General features: G+C 51.7%; 1 protein-coding gene across 1 annotated transcript; it reads left to right on the top strand.

Moving 5' to 3' along the window:
• Positions 1-1565: 1565 nt before the first annotated feature.
• Positions 1566-24937, top strand: CDR2L (cerebellar degeneration related protein 2 like). The gene is made up of 5 exons (XM_068151575.1): positions 1566-2010; positions 16810-16922; positions 18293-18441; positions 19975-20139; positions 21898-24937. Exons 1-5 carry the CDS (start codon positions 1932-1934, stop codon positions 22781-22783), a joined length of 1392 nt encoding a protein of 463 aa, XP_068007676.1. The 5' UTR covers positions 1566-1931; the 3' UTR covers positions 22784-24937.
• Positions 24938-25052: the final 115 nt, after the last annotated feature.

Genomic DNA, 25052 nt, shown 5'->3' with positions numbered 1-25052 from the left:
TCTGGAAGTGCTCGTTTGTTGGCATATAACCTGTTCAGACACCAGCAGCATTTGATTATATCGAGTGACAGGTCAGATCTCAGGCACTCTTGCAAAAACTACAGAGGACAAGATCTGTCCATAGAATCGTGTGTCACCTGGATTCTGCTGCCAACAGCCCGGGGCTTTGCATCCCAGCACTCAGCGTGGCTCTATGTACAGATAAATGCTGGCATTGTTAGGAACAGAATGCTTTTCACAGGCATTTTTTTTCCCCCACAGTTAATATCTTCCAATTTCCACGTTAAAATTGCTCAGAAGACAATAAAATAAGTCAGACCAATCTGAATTTCTCCCAGGCTAACTTTGCTGAGTCTTAAGTGCCAGGTTAAAAGAGACCCTTCCACTCTGGTCTGCAGCTGCATTAAGGCAGAAGACTTTCCAGGTGGTCACTGAAATTTGGGAGCCTGTAGATGTGTAGAGAGAGGTCTGTGAGGGGAGAAGGGAAAAGGAACCACCTACAATTTCTCATTCCCTGTTTATCTCCCTGCTGCTGTACACTGGAGCTGAATACTGCCCATCACTTTAATCACCCAGGGGCTCTCAGCTGCCTGTCACTGCCAGAATTTTCCAACACAGATCCCATCTTTTCAGGATGCACAGTCTGCTGCTCTTGCATTAACACCTTATATTGCCTTTTCTGTAGGCGCCACTGCAAGGTAATGCAATCAAGTGTAAATCCAGGGAGTTCCACCACCAAGGTGGCAAAAATACCCTTCGTCTACACCCACTGTCACATGGGTTCATTTGGACCTGAGCATCTCTGATGGATTGCAGGGCTGACAAGGACAGATAAACCTCCTTGGATCAAGCTCCACACTACAAAGTAGGAGAAAGGCCACCTTCTTTAACCCTTATTCCCTTAAACTGAAGAGCAACTATCAGAATTCTGAGTCTATTCTGAATGTGTAACTGACATCTCACCCCCACAACACTGCAAACCCTCATTCTCCCATTTTAAGCACCTTCCACCCTTCAGAAAGCCACGAGAGTTTGTCCTCAAAAGGAACCTGCACTAGATTTCTCATCAGGGTGCAAAAGATAGGAGAGCATAGAGTCAGAGTAAGAGCTAAGCAAGACACACCACCAAGGTAATGATGTGGGAAAGTTTATACGGGGTTGCACTCTCATAGCCCCAGCTAGGGAGCTTAGAAACACACCCATCTTGAAGAGTAATCCATCCAAACCCACCAAGAAACCGACATCCCCACCAAAGGATCTTGAGACTTGCCCAAAGTCACCGAGAAGCCCACAGCAAAGCCAGGACACCCGCCGGTGCTGGAGCAAGCCTTGGTTCCGGGGATGCAGGAACCCGTCATAATGGTGGGGGGGAGGTCTGCGGAGCAGCTCACTCCTCCATGCAGGTCACCCCCACCTTGTCGGCTCCAAACCTCGCTCTCTGCAGCTCCGCGGGAGGGCTGGGCGGAGAGGAGGAGGAGGAGAAGAAGGAGGCCGGCTTCTCCTCGCCTCCCCCTTCCCTCTCGCCCGTTTCCTTGCAGCATTTCCATGCTAGAGGTCTCCACCGAGCTGCGGAGAGAGGATCTGCCGGGCTGCGCCGGGCCCTCTTCCTTCCTTTGTGCATCCCCCAGCTCTGTGCAAGCCGTGTCCCCTCCTCCCCGACCGCCACGTCCCCGCTTCATTCCCCACGGAGCCTCCTCCGGTCCTGGAGGCAGGAGGAAGAGGCCTCCTTGGGCAGGCAGAGCCGGGGCAGCAGTGAAGAGCCGGGTGCCACGTCGTGTCACCCGCCCCTAGCCTCCCTGCCGGGGCACCGAGGCCGCATCTCCGCCCGCATCCCTGCCCGCATCCCCGCATCCAGCCCCGCTCCGCGCTCTCGGCGGCGGCGGGGTCCCCGCTGGCGGATGCTCCGCGTCTCCCCGGGCCGCTGGTGCTAAATGCTGAGCGCCGACAGGATGGAGGAGTTTCAGAGCGAGGAAGAGGAGCCCTGGTACGATCAGCAGGACCTGGAGCAGGGTAAGGATGGGGAGCACCCCGCAAGCTGCCAGGGATGGCGGAGCAGGGAGATGCGGAGAAAAAAGAAACGGGGGCAAATCACGGGTACAGGAGGGTGGGATACCTCCCCTCAAGACTCCCGCTGGCTTGGCAAAGCCACTGCCACGTCCTGCAGTGGCACCTCTGTGGAAATCTCAGCTCCACTGTTCCAAACCATTCTTCTGGCTGTGGAAAGTTGAAATCCAAGGGATAGAGGCAGGGAAGCCAGATCTGTCCTGAGCACCAGGAGGGTAAAAAAAAAAATGTGTGTTACACCCCCAAGGAAGGTGGTTCCCCAGAAAACTTGCTGCAGACAGAATCAAACAGGGGTGGTTATGACAGTGCTTCCACCTCAGAGTGGTCACAGGTAGAGTTTGCAGGCACACTAGTTTGAAATTAATACATCAGAAATGATGTGTTGCAGAGCTGAAGATGCTGAAGGCATCTCTCAAAAGCTTTTGCTATCCAAGCTCCAAATTCAAAGGGAATCTTCAGCTTCTAAGTCACCTAATTACTTCTGGAGATTTTTGCCATCAGCTATAAAAACAGGAGGGGGGGGGGGGAATATATCAAGGGCAAGTTTCAAACAGTAAAAAGAGCCTTGTTAGGGGATAAACATTTTCATGTGTGATTTGTTTTGAGGCAACTGTCCCTACATTTGCACTGGTTCTGTGTAGCATTTATCCTAAGGAAGCACAGTTGGTGGCTGTGGGCATTTGGGGCTTTTAATTTCATTTTGCTTATCTTAATATATTGAGTCAACACTCAGAAAGTAAATAATGGGCAGAAGTCCCATTTCAGGCTGGTGGCACAGGAATGAGCTGAACTGATTTGGCAATGCATAGGTAAAAACCATTCCCACCTAAACCCTCACCCCTCTGGCAGGGTGCACCATAGGCAGGGTGCACTATTAGGCAGGGTGCACTATAGGCAGGGTGCACTATTAGGCAGGGTGCACCATAGGCAGGGTGCACCATAGGCAGGGTGCACTATTAGGCAGGGTGCACTATAGGCAGGGTGCACTATTAGGCAGGGTGCACTATAGGCAGGGTGCACTATAGGCAGGGTGCACCATAGGCAGGGCGCACTATAGGCAGGGTGCACCATAGGCAAGGTGCACTATTAGGCAGGGTGCACCATAGGCAGGGCGCACTATAGGCAGGGCGCACTATTAGGCAGGGTGCACTATAGGCAGGGTGCACTATAGGCAGGGTGCACCATAGGCAGGGCGCACTATAGGCAGGGTGCACTATTAGGCAGGGTGCACTATAGGCAGGGTGCACTATAGGCAGGGTGCACCATAGGCAGGGTGCACTATTAGGCAGGGTGCACCATAGGCAGGGTGCACTATTAGGCAGGGTGCACCATAGGCAGGGCGCACTATAGGCAGGGCGCACTATTAGGCAGGGTGCACTATAGGCAGGGCGCACTATAGGCAGGGTGCACCATAGGCAGGGTGCACTATTAGGCAGGGTGCACTATTAGGCAGGGTGCACCATAGGCAGGGTGCAGCCACAGATCTGCTTCAGCCAGCTGACTGTCAGCAGGAACCCAGAGGCTGCAGTGCCTCTGCCCACCATCAAACACTCCAGGACGTTATGTCATGGTTTGAAGTTTACACAACTTCAGCTGCAGGGCAGAAGCCCGTGAAGGAATGATAACCAACTCCCCCATCCTCCAGGGACTGTTGCAGCTGTTTTCTAACCCCAGTTTCTCAGTGCACAGGAAGTATCAATAGCAGGACCCTGGGCTCTGTGCTCTGAAACACAACGTTCAAAGTAAGGCAGGGCAGAGCACAGCACAGAGAGGGAGCTGTCAGCTGAATAAACAGTGCAGCCTTTGAATGGTCAGAAATTCACATCTCTGGGTGACGTCTTCCCATGGCTCACGTCTTCCCATGCCTCACAAGGGGCCTGGGCACTGGGCCAGGGGCAGGATGCAGGCCAAGGAGCAGCAGAGCTACAGCTGAACATGGGGAGTGTTGAACAATGTGGGACCAATTGATTTTTTTAGCCCAATGCTGTCCCTGGTGTCAGGTTCATGAGTCAGTGCTGGCACGGCACAACTGGCTCACAACAATGAAAGCACCTTCCCACTGCAGGCCAGGTTCCCAGCTCTGTCCCAGCAGCATAAACACCTCCAGATGATGGATTGATGCTGGGGACAGACTCCACCTTTGAGCATAGAGAGGACTATGGGGAAAACACAGACCAAACACAAAGCCCAGCTGTGGGGTTTGCAGCCTCCTGTATGAATGGAGGCTGCACAGGCTTGCACCAACTCAGGAGGAGAGATGGAGAAGGCTTTAACTAAAATCAGCCAACTGGAAAGGTCCTACAGGATAATTACAACCGTAATTAATTTGCATGCTGCACAAAGCATCACGAAGGACAGTGCTAGACTTTGTCCACAGACAACTGTGCCTTCACACTACAGCCCTAGCAGCCTCCAGAGGTCTTTGGTGACAGCACAGCCATGAAGAAGTTGGTTTGGAGGTGGGGGTTGGGGGGATGGAAGCACGGAGCAAGATGCTCAGCACAGCACAGTGACAGAGGCAGTGGCAGGCTGGCATCACCCAAAGGATTGGCACACCAGCAGCCCAGGGTCGCACAGAAACCCACGCCTGGCAGCAGTGCCAGCAAGGCAGAGGACAAAAGCACAGGCCCAAAGACTGCTCCTTAGGAGCTGAGGGGTGGCAGAAAACAAACAACAACAACAACAACAACAAAAACCAAACCAACCCAAGCTTGGAGAGCAGTGAAGGTTCCTCTGTGAAGCAGTTGGTTGCTGAGTCTTTATCGTCATTTCACAGCATCATCAAATATTTATTACATTTACATCCAAAACTGTTTGCTAAGCAACAGATGGCTTAACTGGGAGCTCTCTGATGAGTACAGTAATTAACCATTTTGGCACCACAGAGGAAACCATGCCTCCAGCTCCACTCTGAGCACCTGTTACTTTCTTCCCCCTCCTTCACAGAGCTTTGCCTTCCTTGCTGAAGTCACTCAGTTTCCCAAGAAAATAAGCCCAAATTGCTCTTTGTTTCCCTCTGAAGTGCCCACAACAACTGACTGCATCCACCACATGCCTCGGAGGCAGCAAGATCTGGTCCCCAGTCTCAAGGCTTGCCCAGCCTCATTCAAATGAAGTTGGTGCCTTTCGGATTGCTTTACCTGTTTCCTAGCAAGCTGTAAACCTGCGTGGTTCAAGGCATTGCACCAAGATACCTTGGCACGTTGAAGCAGAGACTCAAATCCCAGCCAGGACTCAGCAGTGACATGGAAGCTGTAGTGGTGTCCTGTGAAGTGTTTCATTCCTATGATGTTCCCTCTAGGAAGGCTCTGCACAACCTGATCTAGTGTGAGGTGTCCCTGCCCATGACAGGGGGGGTTGGGACTAGATGATCCTTGAGGTCCCTGCCAACCCTAACAGTTATTCTATGATTCTAAGGCTTTCTGGTTTGAGGAAAGTGGTAAAAATGGAGCTTAGATCACACAGTAGCATGGCTATCCCTAGTGCTTTTTAAGCATGAGTAGATGTCAGTACTGCTTTGGTTCAGCCACAGCCTCACATCTTCCATGGGCTGGAGAATCTGTCTCTCTAAGCCTCAAAAACAGAATCCAGCAATGGTGAACCTTTTGCCAGCCACTGAGAGCCAGTGATGTGGCTACAGTTGCATCATGCCCTGAGCACAGGCTGTACATGCAGTCAAACCCCAAGAAAATCAACAAGCCAAAATTAGAGAGTCTGAGCTGGGGATAAGTGGGGACACCTTTTCTGTTCATCAGAAGCATTTGTGTTCAGAAGGGCTGCTTGCCAACTCAGTCACATCTGGATCCAAGCAGAGCAGAGACCAGCCCCTGCAGCTCTCTCTACCACCACTTCCATCCTTCATCTGCCCCCACAGCAATCTCCCAAGATGAGTCCTCCTCACAGGCACCCCGCTGCATTCCCTCATCTTCCCAGCCTCCCTGCCTCGCTGCCAGCATTCAGGTCTAAGCCAAAGAGAAGAGCACAGGCCAAGAGGAGGGATCTCAAAGCCACCCTTGCAAAGTCTGGAGACTAAATACAGCCCAAGTGCTGGGGTGATTCCTCCTGTGTAAATAAACCAGCAACAAACTGCTCTGAGTTAGCCAGCAGGACAAGAGGTAGCACAAGAACCAGAACATCGCCTCATTGCCACTGACAGTCCTCTCCTCCCAGGCAGCCACAGAAACTTCAGGGCCAAACCATCTGCAATGCAGGCTTGGGACTTTATGGCTGTAACCTCTAAAGGTCTCCAGACTTAAGGATCTTATTTTAATTCCTCCTCCTCTTGCCAAGCATCTGATTGCTTGCATGCTAAGAAGGAAAATGACACAAGGTGCTGAGCTAGCACCACTCCCATCTCAGCCAAGTAAAGACACAAGGGCAGCAGCGCTCAGGTGATCATCTCCTGAAGCTGGGGTGAACCCAAAGGATCAGTGCTAGCAGCCTCTGGCACCCATACCTGCCTGTTTTCTGCATCACTCAGCCTACACAGGGTGGTCCACAGAGCTTGCAGGTTCTATCAGCTTTCCCAAAGGACTCATTGCCTTCAGGAACAGGTGGTACACCAAGTTCTGTCCCTCATAAGTCCCCCTCTGCTCCGCTCTAGCAAGACCCCACCAGGAGTACTGCATCCAGTTCTGGAGTCTCCATCACAGGAAGGATCTGGAGGTGCTGGAGCATCTCCAGAGAAGGGTGGTGAGGATGAGCAGAGGGTTGGAGCTCCTCTGCTATGAGAACAGACTGAGGGAGTTAGGGCTGTTCAGTCTGGAGAAGTGAATGCTCTGAGGAGACCTTATTGTGGCCTTACAGTATCTTAAGGGGGCTACAAGAAAGCTGGGGAGGGACTTTTGACGGTGTCAGGGGGTGACAGGACTGAGGGGAATGGAAAAAAACTAGAAATGTGTAGGTTCAGATTGGATGTTAGGAAGAAGTTCTTCCCCATGAGGGTGGTGAGAGACTGGCACAGGTTGCCCAGGGAGGTGGTGGAAGCCTCACCCTTGGAGGTTTTGAAGGCCAGGCTGGCTGTGGCTGTGAGCAACCTGCTGTAGTGTGAGGTGTCCCTGCCCATGGCAGGGGGGTTGGAGCTGGCTGAGCCTTGAGGTCCTTTCCAACCCTAACAATTCTATGATTCTGTGATGCACTTACCTTGGCAGCCCAGATCATGGGACAAGCCATGCAGCTTTCCCATCCTCCAGGAAGGCAGTGGTTAACACACTGTCCTTCCTCCCCAGCAGCAAGCCAGAAGGATGGAGTTTTGCCTGCAGTAGCTGAGCCACCTACTTATTTAGCAGTGCAGTACAGCAGGTAACTTATGGAAGTGGAAAGTTTTCAGTGACTAATTGCTGAGCTGCTTGGGAATGACAAGAGGGACTAGAAGTCCCAGGGGATAAGGAAATCAGATGACAGGTTAGTCTGAGGAAAGGATGAGAGCCTCCAAATCTGGGGAGGGGAAAAAAAGCAAGGCTATATATAGAGACAGATGTATTTTCCTGTTATGTAAAGACAGCAAGAATAAGGGGTTCAAGAAAGCCCCACACAGCAACTTTCAGGATCTCTCTCCAGGTCTCTCACAGAAGCTCCTGTGGAACCCCAGGCACATACTTCCAGCTGTGGGAGGGAACAGTATTAGAGGAACTGCTGCAAAGGGAAAAGAAGAGTGGGGGAAAACAATAAACTGGAGTTCCCATGTCTCCCATCCTGAAACAATCTGCTGACAGTGGCATTTCTCCTTGGCAAGGCCATCCATGAAGGATTTATGGTCCAGGTCCTGAAGGGCATTCCCCCCATGGCAGCCCTGAGCCTGAAGGACTGGGAGCCAAAGCAGCAGCCACTAACACCCTGCTTGCAGGGGCTGTCCCCTAACCCCAGTATTTTCCAATCCCCTTTCTTTCCTTCTGTACAGTGACAGGGTGGCTGCACTGACTCACTGTGACAGTCAGGAGCCACTTTGAGCTGTGACAGCACCAAGGTCCCATCCTGCTCCTGCAGGATGTGCTCAGGCCAGCACATGGCTTGCTCAGTTTTCCACAACACATTTCACCTCCTCAGCTTTCCCAGAGCAGCACAGTGCCATATTCCCACCTTGGCCAGCTAACAGGATCACAGAACTATTGAGGTTGGAAGAAACCTTTGAGATAATCAGCCCAGCTGCTCACCTAGAGCTCACGACCCCACCACTGCTGCTAAGCCACAACAACTAACCCACATCCCTCAGCACCACATCCAGACCCCTTTTAAATCTCTGCAGGTGTGGTAACTCCACTACTTCCCTGGGCAGCCTGTTCCAATGCATGAGAATCCTTCCTGTGAAGAAATTTCTCCTAATATCCAACCTGAACCTCCCCTGGCACAACTTGAGGCCATTTCCTCTTGTTGCATGTGAGAAGAAACCAACCCCTACCTCACTCCAACCTCCTTTCAGGTAGTTGTAGAGGGCAATGAGGTCTCCCCACAGCCTCCTCTTCTCAAGACTAAACAGAGTCACAGAACTCACACAATCACAGAATCAAGCAGGTTGGAAAAGACCTCAGAGATCATCAAGTCCAACCTGTTACCTAATACCCAATACCTCCTGACAACTAAACCATGGCTTCAAGTGCCACATCCAAGCCTTTTTTGAACACCTCCAGGGACAGGGACTCCACCACCTCCCTGGGCAGCACATCCCAATGGTCAATTATTCTTTCTGTGAAGAACTTTCTCCTCACCTTGAGTCTAAACTTCCCTTGTTGCAGCTTGAGACTGTGTCCTCTAAACCACCCCAATTCACTCAGCTGTTCCTTGCAAGATATCTTCAAGGCCCTTCACCAGCTTAGTACATACATCTGTGCTCACAACAAACACACCATGAGAGCTCCCAAAGATTCTGCTTAACCTGCTCAGAGCTACACACACAGGCCAAGAAACCAGGCAAAGACCTCCAATACAAAAATACCTTGGAGGAATAGTTCCAAATGTTACACAACTGCTGCTCTTTGCACAGCTGGGAATTTTTGAAGTCATTTTGTGTTTGTCCTTTGGGTATTTTTTGCACACCCCCCCCCAGTGTGTATTTAACAAACAGCTGTAAACCTTCTCTTTAAAATGTGATAGCTCTTTTTCAATGGTTTAAACAGCCTGTTCTCTGCAGCCTGCTGCAAAGTCACTCCAGTTTATCCCATGTGCAGCTGCCCTGGCACTCCTCACTGAATTTGTCTCCTCCTTCAAGAATTCAGTCCTTTGAGTCTGCAGTATCCAGCTCCATGCTGATCTCTTCCAATTATCCAGCTGCAGCAATGGCAGTTGGGGCTGGGACTCCAAGTTTTCTTGGCATGCTTTCCTCCAAGTTTTCTTGGCTTGCAAGGAAGTGTTGAGTCTGGGGAAGGCACACTGGGCTGTGAGGTGGTGACTGAGCACTGGTGTTTACAGGAGCAGGCAGAGCAAGGAGCAGCACAGCACATCCACCCAAGCATCAGAGCTGCTTCAGGGACACTGGTGTTGGGCTCCTGAAAGAGACACTGCCCTGCACCCTGCTCAGAACTAGTGATGGACATAAATAACACCGTCTGGAGAGCACATCAAGTATTTCATCACTCCCTTGCCTGTCAAAGCTCAGACTGCAAAGCCACAGCACTGTGTTCTTCTTGCACACCTCCACACTGACCACTCACTTGAGGTCAGCACCTCTTTCCACAAGGGTAGCATCTCCAGCCAGCACCAGTGGCAAGGCCCAAGGCAGCTGGGCTGTGTGAGAACCTGGAGGAACTCAGAGCAGTGGAGATGAAGGGACCAGCACTGGGGCAACAGCTTGCAAGTTGATATTTTCCTTCAAAGCCAAGCAGAGGAGCTGCTAGAGAAGAGGTGGGCTGGGGGTTACTGTTGCTGCAGAGGGTCAGGCTGCTGTCCACATTTAGCTGTACCACATGGCTGTGGAAGATGATCTTCTCTGTATCTACATGCCTCTGGCACATGAGAGGTAGCAGAGAGCAGTAACCAGGAGCCATAGCACTGGTGGTGGTCTCGAGCGCTGCTGTAGCTCAAGTGGCAGCCATGCTGAAACTTAGTTGTTCCTCCAGAGACCAAACCACTCAGAATTGGTGATCCTATCTGCCTCCTCCCAGCAAGAGGGCAGCAAGAGAGGGCAAGTTGGCTGGTAATGGCTCAGAGCAGGGGAAAACCTTATGTGAGCACAAGCAGGGCTGGAGAGCTGACATGGTTATGACAGCCCATTGCTGCGGGCACCCTTCCTGCCATGTGAACACACTGACCTGTCCTCTGCAGGTCACCTCTGCCTGAGGCTCTGCACATGCACAGCACTGTGGTGCAGCAGCAGCACCAGAGAATATGCCAAGTCTCCCTGGTGGTCATCCTCCTTGTCCATCCTGGGTCAGCCACCACCTCCTGTCCCCAAACTAGAGTGAGGAGATGAGATTGCCACATGGCAGCCATCCACATGTCTGTGTCTTTAGCTTTAAAAGAGTAAAAGCCTCTATTCATGGTTCTCTGCATCCTAACATAATTAATTAGTTGGAGGTTTGCTGCCCAGAGGACGAATGCAAGCAGGAAAGCACTGCCTGCCTTTCTCTTTCCTCTCTTCTCCCCAACAGCTTCACTTGTATGCTTTTATTTAGGGCTCTTTCTGATCCAGGTGCACTATCAGAGTCTCCAAGACATCAGTTACCAAGCTCTTTGATATCATTTAGCCTACAAGGTAAACACAGGCACTGAGGCTGTTTAGATAAGAGAGCAGCAGGGGAAGAGGCAGATGGGGCTTCAGCCATGGTCTAATAACGTGCTCCATGTTATCATGCTCTAACAACTTGGCAAAAGGCACATGGATTGCCCTGGGCACGGGGATGGGACTGCTGTGGTTGTGTTTCTATAGACACATACAGCTTACAGGCATCCTAGGCTCTCAAACATTAATGTATAGGGGAGGCTTTGGGGCACAGAATGGTAAAAGGGCAGAAAGAGAAGGCAAGTATCAATGACATCAAAACAGCCTCAGGAGCATCTGAGAATTAACAACAATAATAATAAAAAAGAGCTGATAGAAAGAACATACTGAACAGAAGTGGAAAATACAGAAGGGAGCAGCAGGAGCTGCAAAGACTGGAGGGCTTCCCAGGCCCTTGTTGGAGTATTCTACTCCTTGCTGGTGCCTCCTTTGCTCAAGGCACTAGAGAAAGCCCCAAGGGATCTACTCTCATTGCACTGTGCTGGCCTTAACTCCTGCAAACCCCTTCTCTCTGCAACCAACCAAGCTCCCTTCCCTACCAGAGAAAGCCAAAGGCAGCCCAGGGGTATGTAAGAGATTACATAAGAGAAAGAAAAGGCAGAGAAAAGGAGGGGAAAAAAACAAGCAGGAAATCCAGCAAATCTTATTAGGCTAACAGCAACATCCATGTGACCCACAGCAACTCAAAGCAGCCAGAGCCATGGTTTGAAGCAAGGAGAGGATGAAGGTGGAGGTGGCTGTGCTGCTATGTGCTCCACACACCAGTTTTACCTGCTCCCACCCATCCCTGCCAGAAGCATCTTGGAATCATGGAACCATAGAATTCTTGAGGTTGGAAGAGGCCTTTGAGATCAAGAAATTCAACCACTCACCTAGAGCTCACAACCCCATCACTACTGCTAAGCCACTGCCACTAAACCCACATCCCTCAGCACCACATCCACACCTTTTCAATACCTCCAGGGATGGTGACTCCACCATTTCCCTGTGCAGCCTGCTTCAGTGCCCGAGAACCCTATCTCTGAAGAAAAGTTTCCTAATGTCCAACCTGCTCCTCCCCTGGCACAACCTGAGGCTGGTTCCTCTTGTCCTGTCACTGCTGCACTGCAGAGCAAACCCTGCCTTTGTGGTACACCCAGTTACAGCAGAATGGGAGGACTCAGGAGTGCCAAGCTGAACTGGGTTAGGTGGGAAAGGAATGGAGAATCCAGACCTCAGCAGTAACACTGGTGGCTCTCTGAGAGCTCTGCCTGGCCATGGGAATCCCTATCATTTGTGGAGTGGGCATGTTGAAAAGGCTTTCCCAGGTTGTTTGTGAGATGCTGTCAAGATGGCTCTTGCTTTTGTGCACCCCAGTACCTTCCACTGCACACAGAGAGTGCCTCCATCACTTGCCATGGGAGCAGCAGCAAGTGATACACAAAAGCTGATCTTCATTGTAATAACTCCAGACAGCACAACCCTTTGCAACTAGAAGGAAAAATAAATGAGCAACCAGTCCACCCTACCCTGGGGTAAAGCAGCAAACCATCATTTATTTAGATTTTGAAAGGAATAATTGCACCTCCCCTTGACTCTAAGTACCCGTGTGTAATGGAGCAGGCAGCAAATGCAATTAAAGTCAACGTCAACAGCATTAAACATCAGTTCTTAACTCTCAACCTACCCCATCCATCAGCTAACAAGCACCCTGCACTTCCTCCAGAGACCTCCAGAGCAGAGCTCTGCTGGCTGCTCCTCCCTGCTCTTTAGCAGGTGAATTCACCATCTGCAGCAGGAGAGGAGCAGCCCTTCCTACACCCCCAGCTCCAATCCTTTAGCAAAGGACAAGCAATTCCTTAAGAGGTGCTTAGCTGGAAAGAACCTGAAAACACATGCCCCAGAAACCCCTGCTTTTTAGCTCTGTGAGCCAAAAGAGAATGAACACCCCCTGCAAGCCTGCCTGTCTCGCAGGATGGAGACAGGGTGAGGAGCAAAGCTCAGCATCCCTTGTCTGCTCTTGGAGCAGCCTGAACACAAGAATCCCTCAGTGCAAGAACAGCAACGAAGGAAAGCCCAAAGCAGCTGCTCCAGATGGTGGCTTCCTCCAGAAAGCCATCAACTACCATCACCATTGTGCCAAGAGCAGCCCAAACCTGCCCAGCACCAAAGCCACAACCAAGAGACACTGAGGGGAACAGAAAGGGCTTGTAGCTGTGGCAAAGGCTGCTCTGCCCAGACAGATGCAGGGCAGAGCTGGGGAGGCAGAAAGGGCTCCACAGCCTCTTTGTGCCTTACCTGGGGCAGCTGGGAAGCACTCAGCCCCATGGCAGCATCATGCAGTGCACACCTGCCTGTGGCAGCACTGCCAGGGGATGCTGCAGCGGGGGAATATCCTGCAGGTTGTTCTTCAGCCTCTTTCAGTCAGACACAACCTCCTGCTGCTGCTGCTGCTGGATCAGGAGGTTTTTTCAAGTTTGCCAGCAGAATTATTGCTGGGGTGATGATGATCTCTGCAGCTTCAGGATGGCTACTTCCTAGATGCACTGCCCAGACAACCTCTCCTGCAATGAGTGCTGCTTGGATTCAACGCCTGCTCCCTTCCCACCATATGGTCTCTCTTCTCTCCCCCTCCCTCCTTGCTCAGACACCATTCCCATGGAAGCTTGCAGGGAAATGTAGCCTCCCTCCTTCCCTCCTCTTTACTCCATAGGCACAGCTCTTTGTTTGGGCACAAGAGGTGTCTCCTTGGCTGGTGTTAATTAGAAAGGTCACATCAGCTCTCGTGGTGCCAAGAGCCAGAAGCCACCAAGCTGGTGCTGCCCAGGACAGCTTGCATCCACAGTCCTCTCCCAGAGAAGATTTGGGCAACACCAAGCCTCCCCCATTTTATTTAGCTGAACATTGGCTATTCCCCAGTGGTGTCTTCAGCACAAGCAGGCTGCAGAGGGGTCAGGCAGCACAGCAGCTCCCCACCATTTCATTTCTCCTTCTGCACTGAGAGGGGAGGGGGAAGGGAGGCATCAGCATATCTGCTAAATTAGGGCAAGTCGAACAGCGGTGGCTGGCTGATCTGATGGTGGAGAAGCAGAGAGCAATACAAAACCTGGTGGGGAAACTGCAGTGCTATGCAGAGAGAGTCCCCAAATCCCTCAATATTTCTAACCCCACCCCCAAAGAACTTACTGAAATTTCACATTCAGCCTCAGGTTGCCAAGGTCTCCAAGGAGAGGAGCTGTGTGCTCCCCCAGCCCATGCAGGGCCACATGGAGCTGGTCTAAAGAAGACATTAAAGCACTTCCATGCAGCATCCCCTCCCTCCCCACAGTCCCACAGCCTGGGGGGAGACCAACAGGTGGGGAAGAGGACTGGGGGATGAGGGGAGGGGGGCGAGACAGGATTACCAGCGATGCTCTGGCTGGCAGGCAGGCTGAGTGAGTGTGTGTGAGACCATGGATGAGGCACTTAAAAAGACACTAAAAGAATCAATTCCCCCACGTACTTCAAGCCTGGAGTCTCCCAGGTCCTTGCACTCAAAATGGAAACAAAGAACCAATTTCCTCCTCGGAGCTCAGCCCCCTTCTTCCTTCTTTCCCACTCGTCCCCAAACGCTGCCCATTTCCCCCATTAAATTATTGCTGACAGAGCCCTTTAAATTACAATGCAGGGTCTTGCACTGCCTAATCCACTTAACTCAACCCCAGCTGATTAAATTGGATGCCATATGGTGGGAGAGCACTGGTGTAATCCAGAGGGAGGACGATGACACACTTGACTCATTACCTGGAGCCCAGGAGGGAGCCCACTCACTGCACACCTCTGTGCTGGGGCCCAGCTTGCTGCAAGGGATGTGATTCGCAAGACCCTGGTCTCCAGCATCCACCCCAGCTCTGGCAAAGTGACTCTGGCATTAAACACAGCCCCAAGCAGCTTAGAGGCACAAATGGTCCTCTACCTCTGCTGGCATCTGGCTGTTCCCCCATCCCCAGCTGGTGGAGCAAACACTCAGGCTCCCAAGGGCACTTTGGAAGCTGGGGAGATTTGGTGCTTGGGGAAAGAAAAGGGGGGAAAAATAAAACAGATGGAGGAGGCCTGCCCGTGGGGAAATGTGCCAATATCTGGATTGCACTGATAGCTGTGATCACAGCCCTCAGACCAGGTCACTGTGCAATGGTGAGGATTGTAATTAAAAAGGTCACAGCCTAGAATAACACCCTGCAGTGCAGGGCCACAGCTGGAGAGCACATTCCCATGGTGAAGGGGAGATCTGAGGACACACTGAACAGCTGTTGTGGCTGGACCACATCTGGGGAGCCAGCCCTCCAGCAGCACTGGAGCCACAGGGAAAGAAACGTGGCCATCACCCACCATACCAGCCTGACAGCAGGTCCCACAGTGCAGCATTATCCAGCAGGAAAGCTCCACCCCAAGAACTGGCAGCACCAAAAGCATTTTTGTCCCAGTATGCACTCGTGTCCAAGAGGTCAGTGTCACTGTGAGCCTTATTTTGTCATGTGCCATTAGAAGTTGTGAAAGAGCCCAGGCTTAGAACACATCCTAGTGCCCTGCTCCAACTTCTTCATGTCTTAGTGACCAGGTATCCCTCTTTCCCAACCAGCTGCATGGCCAAATTAAGCACTGGAACAAATTCTATCTGCTCTGAGCCCTAGCAGAGCCTTTGCAAAACATCATTAGCGGCAGGCTAGAGAGGAGAGTTACAATGGGCTGAGAAATGCTAGGGCAGGAGAACCAGGTCCCCACACACACTGCAGGATTGCCACTCAGTTACCTAAAGCTGCATGATAACCATAGCAGAAAGAGCAATAGCACACATCCAGGACCTCTTTTCTTTGCCTTTTGAAAGGTTAAGGTCAAATTTCCAGGCTGCCACTGCAAGAGGCAGCAACTCACCTCTAAAAGCAGCAAGAGAAGTAGAAACCAAACTGATCAGGGGAGGTCAGGCTTTAAGAAGACAACCAATTTCTGTGGCAGCAAAGGGCTGTCCTCAGAGCCACCTGTGTCACCACAAATCCCCAAACAGCATCACCTGAGGTGCTCAAGCTTTGGCCAGTATAGCACTCAGGGTTGTGCTGAAGCTTTGACCCAGTTCAGGACTCACAGGGTCCTGGGTTCTTTTCTTTACTCAGGAGGCAGCAAGTCAACCTCCCTGGCAAACACCTATTTTTTTCCCCTGCATTTTTCCTGAAGTCAAACTATTTCAGTAGCTTCCTAAGGGCATTTAGAGGTGCCACACAAAGTAGTTTGCCCTCACCCTGGAGCTGCCCCAAAGAAAGAGCCTCAGGCCCGGCTGACACAGCACTGCCAGGGTAGGAGGTGCAGGAGGTACCTCCAGCCCCCTGGGGCCACACGTGGTTTTATTCCTGATGTCAGCCTCTTAGCAGGTGATGGATGGATGCTGACAGGCCAAGGCCAGGCACTCCCCTCATCAAGGATAATAATATAATTTACAGAGCATCCCCAAGGCCCTGTGGGGTTTTACCAACCCTCACTCTCATTCTGATGGATGCTGAGTGCCTCCTGGCCCCACAGGTTTTGGTGATAGGCAATGGACAGGTGCTGAGCATCTGCCACAACCAAGTTTGGAGCCTGATCCTGGCTGTGCAGTCTAGTGCAGAAGGGTCATGCAGGCAGCCAGGCATCAGATCCTTGTTGCATGGAGAATAGAATAGAATAGAGTAGAAGTAGAAGTAGAAGTAGAAGTAGAAGTAGAAGTAGAAGTAGAAGAGAACAGAACCAGACCAGACCAGGTTGGAAAAGACTTTTGATATCATCAAGTCCAACCTATCACCCAACACCATCTACTCAACTAAGCCATGGCACAGATATCCTGAGCTCAACCTCCCCATGTTCCTGCAGCCCAGCAGGACAGGGGAGGCCAGATCCTCTGTGTCCCATAAGCCTGCATCCATGCCAAATCCTGCCAGTACAACCAGCACCATGCCAAATGTGCCACTGTGTTTGGTGTGGTGGCATTTGGGGAGCACATTGCATCCACCTGGAGAGGTAGCAGCTTTGTCCCATCTGCTTTTCAGACTTGCATTTGGCCGCAGAGCTGGGGAAGACACTGCTGGAGCGCAACAAGGAGCTGGAGGACTCCCTGCAGCAGATGTATGCCACCAACGAGGAGCAAGTGCAGGAAATTGAGGTAGGGACACAAGCAGGCCAGAGGTGGGGACAGGAGCTGCTCAGCCACCACTGGAGCCTAAGGGTGATGGTGGGGAAGGGACATTTCCAGCAATGCCAACGACTTGGATGTCAGTAGAAGGGAAGGGAAGTGCCATGGGGCACGGGAGTTAATGTATCTTCTGTATGTGCCTGAAGTGGGATGGATGGATGGAGGTCTGGGATGGATGGATGGATGGATGGATGGATGGATGGATGGATGGATGGATGGGCAAAGTTTTCCCAGTCCTGGAGAGAGTCTCTGTCCCCCACTAGTTGGTATTTTCCCTCTTCTCACATCCCCACACCCTGCTCAGAAATGCATGCCAGATTTTGGCACCAGGCTGCATCTGGGTCATGTTTGGCCTTTCCCTGCCCAACCGCCAACCCTCACACTCATTTCCCTTTGCTCTGCTGCAGCATTCCCTCGAGTCCAGTTATTCATAATCACATTTGTTCTCAGCTGGCCCCTCAGCACCTCTGAAACACAGCCCCCTTTGTTAGAAGCATAAAATAGCTCTTTCTCCGAGAGCTGCAATCCAAACCTCTGCTTCAAGCATCCTTTGGGGGTCAGGGCAGAATTTCTCAGAGCCTCCAGAACTGATCCTAGAGGCTTAAACCTGCTGTGTTGGGAGGATTTTCATTCCCTGGAAAACTTTTAAGGATCTGTGAATTAAAAACGACTGGAACCCCTCCTGATTTACCAGGACAGAGGGCAGAGGAGGGCTATGAGATCCAAGGAGCAGCTCATGATGGCTGCAGGGATCTGACAGCTGACGTCTGAGGAAGCTGGTGGATGGATTTAGCCATCCCCCCAGGAGCCCTTCAGGAGTTCATCTACTGTAGGATTTGGGAGCTGAGCTGAGTGAGCTCTTGAGTAGATGCCTCTCTCCCAGGATAAAATCTTGCAGGCTCACAGCAAGGGGTCTTTGAACAGGCAGAAACCGACAGTCTCCTCACATTTCACACACTCAGGGGTTTCACCTGAACTCCCCAGGAAATGCAGCTTCTGCAACTGATCCATCAGGCAAGCCAATAACCAATTGGTAAAGGGTTTTCACTCCCAGGGGTATCAACTTTCTTTGGGTACTGAGAATGAAAAAGCAGCTGAATAGAGAGAGATTGAGGTTAATGCCCTTCACAGAGGGCAAGGGAAGTTCAGTGGTATTTAAGACAGAAAACTCTTTACATGGGGGATGAATATTTCAGTGGTGGCAGAGACTTCAGCCAAGCAGAGGATAAATCAGTCACAAAATGCATTATCAGAGGAAGCGAAGGCTGTGGGAATTTCTGCCTGTGAAGCAACCTGGATTTTGGATGTGGAGTGTTTCTGGTTTGCTCTTTTCCTTGCAGTACCTGACCAAGCAACTAGAGATGTTGCGGCAGATGAACGAACAGCATGCAAAAGTCTACGAGCAGCTGGACCTGACAGCACGGGACCTGGAGCTAGCTAACCAGAAGCTCGTGCTGGAGAGCAAGACATCCCAGCAGAAGATACAGTGGTACAGCCTCCCCTCCTCCCACTGCAGCAATGCTCTACCCAAGACCTTCACCCTGCCCTTCCCCAGCCCCAAAGCGCAGCGTGTCCTTGCTCTCAAAGCCACTCTCTTATCAGTCAAGGTTTTGCAGCTATTTACAACACAAGCCCATGGCACTGATGCTGGTTAGCAGAGGTCAGGCATAGCACAGACACCCCTGGGACGAGGGCTGGATAGAGGAGCGTCTGAAGCTGCCAGGAGAGAGACATGGCAGCCCCTGCTCAGATGCATTTCCTTGAAGAAGAGGCAGACAATCGTATCAGGGAGGTCCCCAGCACACAACCCAGCAGAAACATTAGGCACAGATCCAGCTTCTGTGGAACTCTGGCTAGTCCATGCTGAAACACACAGTTTATCAATGATACTGCTTTCCCCAAACAAGCCCATGATCAAGGTCATCCCTGCAAACAACAGCTTAAGCCATGTCCTTGCCGTGCAGCATCTTCTGCAAACGCCTGGGCAGGGAGGGAGTTCCAGGGCAGAGGTCACAAACTGCATTCACAGCCAGAACAAAATGAAATCGCTGCCCAGCCTCTCGGTGTTTATCTCTACAAGATAAACCAGAGGGAAAGAGTAAACAGCTTTGCCTGTTTGCTTCTAGTGCAGAGATGCTCCAGCACAGTGCTCACATCCCAGAGGGGACAGTTTTACCCAATTGATCTGAGGACAGAGGGTCTCAAATTAGTGCAGTCCCTTGCTGCTCCTTCAGGCTCCCCCCCCAGCCTTTACTACAAACCTCTCATTCAACAGCAACCACGCAAAGGAAGACCAACCACTGGCATGAAAACAAAGCACTGTCCTGCCATCTGGACATGGCACTTTGGGACATTGTTTAATGGCCACGGTGGGGTTGGGCTGATGGTTGGACTCAATGGTCTTGAAGGTCTTTTCCAACTGGAAAGGGCAACAAAGCTGGGGAGGGGTCTGGAGCACAGCCCTGTGAGGAGAGGCTGAGGGAGCTGGGGTTGCTTAGCCTGGAGAAGAGGAGGCTCAGAGGAGACCCTATTGCTCTCTACAACTACCTGAAGGGAGGTTGTAGACAGGTGGGGGTTGGTCTCTTCTCCTGGGTGGCCAGCACCAGAACAAGAGGACACAGTCTCAAGTTGTGCCAGGGGAGGTTTAGGCTGGATGTTAGGAAGAAGTTCTTCATAGAAAGAGAGATTTGCCATTGGAATGTGCTGCCCAGGGAGGTGGTGGAGTCACCATCACTGGAGGTGTTTAGGAAGAGACTGGATGGGGTGCTTGGTTTAGTTGATTACATGGTGTTGGGTAATAGGTTGGACTCGATGATCTCAAAGGTCTTTTCCAACCTAGTTAATTCTGTTCTATTCTATCCTATTCTGTCCTATTCTATCCTATTCGAAACAATTCCACGGTTCTGCAGTCTAGAAAACGGGAGCACCTTCCACAGACTGGCTTTCGCTAGAGGGTAAAAACACCTCTCAAGGCCCCATAATGCCTGATCCCTCTCATCCATGTTCCCTCCTCTCTCTGCAGCTTGACAGAGACGATTGAGGGGCTGCAGAACCAAGTGGAAGAGCTGCAGAAGCAGGTGGAGGAAATGAGGAGTTTGGAGCAGCTCCGCATTCGGCGGGAGAAGAGGGAACGGCGCCGAACCATCCACACCTTCCCCTGCCTTAAGGAGCTGTGCTCCAGCCCCAGGTATGGAACCTCACCCTTAGCAACCCCTCCAACCACCTCCTGACCTCCTCTGCTCATGAACAGGGGCTGCTCCACAGAGATCTGGGCTCTGTAGGAGAACTTGAGACTCAGTACTGGAGGTGAAGGGAGGACCTCCCTCCTACCTGCTCACCTAACCAGGTGGCATTGGCAAAGCAGAGCCTGCATCATCCCAGCATCCGTGATGCCTCCAACAAGGAGACATAAGCTGCTGCTCAGAGAGATCCCAGGAGGACCTGGATGAGTCACACAGCTGTACTGGTGCAGGCTGCAGGGGACAGGTATTTCCTGAAGGGGCTGGGACTCTCCTGGCACATTGACAGGCAGCTGTGCAGGAGCACAGGCCAGGCAGGATGCATTGCCTGAGCTCTAGATAGCTCGAAGCAGCCTCTTCCAGCACAGCCCACCCCACACACATCATGTGAACAGGACCTGTACCCCAAGCTGCCTACTCAGCTTCTCTTCCCAAACCTGCACAGCTCATTTTCCCTTTGCAGCTGCCTCCCAGCACAGTACCAGCATCTCTGGCTCACTGAAACCAGTTGAAATGGTGCATTTGGTGCTGTGTGACTGCAGTTCCCCCCAGGGAGCACCAGAGACACACCAAGATGCACCACAAGCTGCCAAGTGCTGTACAATCACCTACAGCACTATTGCACACTTGCTCCTCCTTAAAACCCAGCCACTGTGTTAATTCAGTGACCTCAGGAGGACATTTCTTGCTCAGCTTTGTCCATAACAGAGGCTTCTTTAAATAGACAAGCAGTCAATAAACTTTGTTACTGAAAGCATCCCCTGCCAGAGGATACGAACAAAAGACACTTCTACTGCAGCAGCAACAGGGATGTTTATGAGGCCACAAGCTAACCCCCAGCCAAATCCACTTAATGTCTCTGTGAATCTTTTCCCCCCCAGTCTCACTCTCTCTGCAGTGCCTCAGGACCTCAGCTCAGCTTGCAGCTCTGCAGTTGGCTCTGAAGGTCAGGCTGGCCTTCAGGAACTTAGAAAGCTGTTCAATACCCCCCACCACTAGTCATGCCTCCCAGGGGAAGCCACGGTGCTTGCTCTTTTCCAATCTGTTTTAAACAGATAGGATGCCATGGGCACTTCACTGGGGAGGAGGGAAATCTGACTTCCTAACAGCAGTGTGTGGGAAGCAGGAAGTACTTGTTACAACTTCCCAGGCAATGAAGAATGGACAACTTGGTCAGGAGTCTCTGTCTGCTTCCCTTGCTGTATAAATCTTCTCCCACTCTCTGGAACACCTCCCAGACACAGAATAGCAGAGCCTGAGCTTCTGGTTTTAGGCTGGGTGGGGTTTGGGGCTGTTGGCAGATAGGAGTAGTTGGTGAACTCCATGATGCAGGGAGGAGCTGATGAACTCCATCAGGAAAAACAGAAAGCCTTCCACTTCGAAGCACTTGAACACTCTTCTTTGCCTCACAGCAGTGCTGGTGGCTTACCCATTAACCAGGGTCTTTTACCTTCTGGGGTCTCCTTTCCCTCCTGTCTTTCATCACTGCTGTCAAATGAGACTGCAGGTTCTCTGAGAGAGAGATGAGTCTCTGTGTCTCAAAAAGCCTCAACCCTACTTTGTGGTCTGCTGGCACATGGGAGGAGGCCTCCATGAGCTCAAGTTACCTCCATTCTGGGCATTACTTACACAATCAGAAGACACAGTGAGTCCCTGGTGGAGTGTCACTCGGCCAGACTCTCTCACAGGGCTTTCGTCTCTTTCAGGTATGAGGACGCCTTCCAGGTCCACAGCTCCTCCACAGAGTTCAACCAGAAGCCACTGGAGAGGGAGAATGAGCGTCTGCAAGCCATGGTGAACTCGCTGAGGTCCCAGGTCAACCAGGAGAAGCAGCGGAAGGAGAGGGTGGAGCGAGAGTACAGCTCCGTGATCCAGGAGTACTCGGACCTGGAGCAGCGAGTCTGCGAGATGGAGAACTGCAAACTGCGCATCAAGGAGCTGGAAGCAGAGCTCCTGGAGCTCCAGCAGATGAAGCAAGTCAAGAAGTACCTGCTCAGCCGAGAAGACAACTTGTCCGAGGCCCTCCTCGAGCCGCTGAATAACGCCCCGGAGGCGGACTACATCGACCTCTCCGAGGAGGAGGGAGGGAAAAGCCAGGGGCCCTCAATGAGCCCTTCCCCAAACCACCCCGTCCGGAAGAGCTGCAGCGACACCGCCCTCAACGCCATCGTCGCCAAGGACGCCGTCAGCCGGCACGAGGGCAACTACACCCTGCACGCCAACAACGTGCGCAAGAGGGGCATGTCCATCCTGCGGGAGGTGGACGAGCAGTACCACGCCCTGCTGGAGAAGTACGAGGAGCTGCTGAGCAAGTGCCGGCAGCACAAGGACAGCGTGCGCCACGCCGGCGTCCAAACCTCCCGGCCCATCTCCCGCGACAGCTCCTTCAGAGACTTCCGGGGAGAGGGATATGAGTTGGAAGAGCGGAAAACCATGGAGAAGACCATCAGCAAGCACGTGGAGGCCGTGGACAAGCGGCTGGAGCAGAGCCAGCCTGAGTACAAGGCTCTGTTTAAGGAGATCTTCTCCCGTATCCAGAAGACAAAAGCAGACATCAACGCCACGAAGGTGAAAAACAAGAGCGGCAAATGAGCCCTGCCCCTCCGCAACCCCCACCCCTACCCCCCCGCCATGTGCAATCACCACAGCCAAGGCTCCTCCTCAGCCCCAGGAAACACCGCCTGGCCCCACGGCTTTGAAGGTTCAAGAGGTCTACACGCAAGAAATTGTCCCAGAGGCTCAAGTCTCTCTGTTTGAAGCTGGGGCTCTGGAGAAGTCTTTGGGCCACCTGTGTACATTGTAGTTAGAGGATGTCAGAAACCGTACGATGGATCTCTGCATGAGTCGCTGCCGGCCGTCGCAACAGCAACGGAAACCACGCCACGAAAAGCAAAGCAAAGCAATCGCCTCCTCCGCCTCCCCTCCTCAGCTTGTCTCACAGCCCCCATGATCTGCAAGCAAAAGCTTGGATGTCCTCCAGCATCCTGCCACAGCTGGAGCGCAGTGCTTCAAAGCAGAACAAAAAGCCATGAGGACTTCAGGAGCTGCTCCAGCACACCAGCCCCACCCTCCTCTCCGGTTTTATGGCCAAGAACCTACGCTTGCAACCCAAGAGACTTCCATCCACACCTCCCCCTTCCCCAAAGGGCAGTATGTTCTTGCTATTTAAGCCATCCTCTTAGCAGTCAGGTTTTTCAGCTATTTACAATGCAAGCTCATGGCAACTGGAAAAACTTGAAATGTTCAAACTGATTGTTCTGTCTTCATCATGATCATGGAGTGTCTCAGTCCATAGTCTCCAGACTTTGTAGGCATATGGGACTTCCTCTCCTTAAACACGCCCCACTCTTTGAGCCCAGGGGAAGCACTGTGCCTGGTAGGAACTTGATGACCAGGGCTTTCCCATAAGCTAGACGAGAAGTGCTATTACAGTATCAGAGACAAGGCTTTCATCTCATGGCCTGGGTACCAGCCCTCTGTGCTGTGCTCTTCAAGAGGTTGTCACTGCCCCAGTGGAGCAAACACCTCACATACAGCTTGTTTGGGCTTGCAGGACTGACTAGCAGTGACTTGCATGCAAGCAGAAGGACAAAGCAGCACACTTGCGCGGCGTCAGGACCTCTGGCCCTGGCAGTAGCACCAATCACACCTTGCCCCACACTTTTGCTCTGAACGTCTCCCCAGCCGAGAGGACAGATTTCAGCCTTCTGCTGAAAACAGCCCTTCTTGGCTGAGCCACTGTCTCCAAAGTTTGTCACCTCTCATGTGCCAGCTCACTTCCCAGCACCGAAACCTTCCTCACTTTCGCTCCCACAGACATGCAAACACGCAGCCAAAAGGCCACTGCAGTCTCAGGAATCACCAGTTTCCATTTCTCATGAACTAGACGTTGACCTTCTTACGGTCAGACAGGCGTTTGAGGCAGAGAAGCAGCATTTCATTCCGGCTTAGGCAACACCCTGAGCACTGAGCCACCACAAAAAAAAACAACCCCACACCAAAAAATCCCATAAAAATGAAGCAGTTCAGTGTTAAGCTACCTATTCTATACCTGCCTGGAGAAAATCCAGGCCAGATTTGGATTCTATTTTCACCAGCTTACATCCCAAAATCTTGGGTAAACAGTCTATATCCTAGTCCATATCCTAGTCTGTATCCTAGTCTATTCTGTCTTCCCTGTGGAAAGCTGCAAAGTTGTCAGGTGCCAACTGAAGAGGGCCTTCAGGTTTCTTTAGAGGTTGGACTTGATGATCTCTGAGGTCTTTTCCAACCTGGATGATTCTATGATTGATTGATTGATTGTAAAGGGGTATTTGAGACAAAGAAATGAGACTGTAGCTTTGGAGGGGGAAGACTGTTCAAATGGAATTATCCTCCAAGTCTAGGGCCTTGATGGTAGAGGAGCTACTTTTCTTTCACTCACTATGGAATTAATGCAAAAATAGCCCCAAAAGACCCTCTCTCGTTAAGCTGAGTACCGTGGAGGTAAGTTGGTAGGAGCGCAATGCCCAAACCAGCTCCAGAGGTCTCCTCAAAGCACCCACCACCAACCCCTCTGCTCTTCCATGCTCTGCATTTTCAGGCACCCTATGGCCCCAAACTCAAGAAGCATTAGGAGTCATAGGCAGGACTGTGGCTACCAGCTCTGTAACAGTATGGAGAACCTTCATGCCTTATTTATTTATAACGGAAAGCAGTTGTCTAATAAAAGAAAAGAAATAAAACCAAACAACAACAGCAAGCAAAGCAGCCTCCTTGGTTTTCTCAGAGCACTCACCACCCTGTTAGTTCAGCACTTGGAGCAGGGGAGAGCTGAAGCAACCTTGGTTTAAGTCAGCCAGTGTTTACTGCCTCACCAACC

The sequence above is a fragment of the Melanerpes formicivorus genome, unplaced genomic scaffold (assembly GCF_026170545.1).
Source record: "Melanerpes formicivorus ecotype bairdi unplaced genomic scaffold, bMelFor1.0.p_v2 SCAF_21, whole genome shotgun sequence".
NCBI lineage: Eukaryota > Metazoa > Chordata > Aves > Piciformes > Picidae > Melanerpes > Melanerpes formicivorus.
Note: the sequence above shows the minus strand (reverse complement) of the source record. Positions and strands in the feature narration are given on the sequence as shown.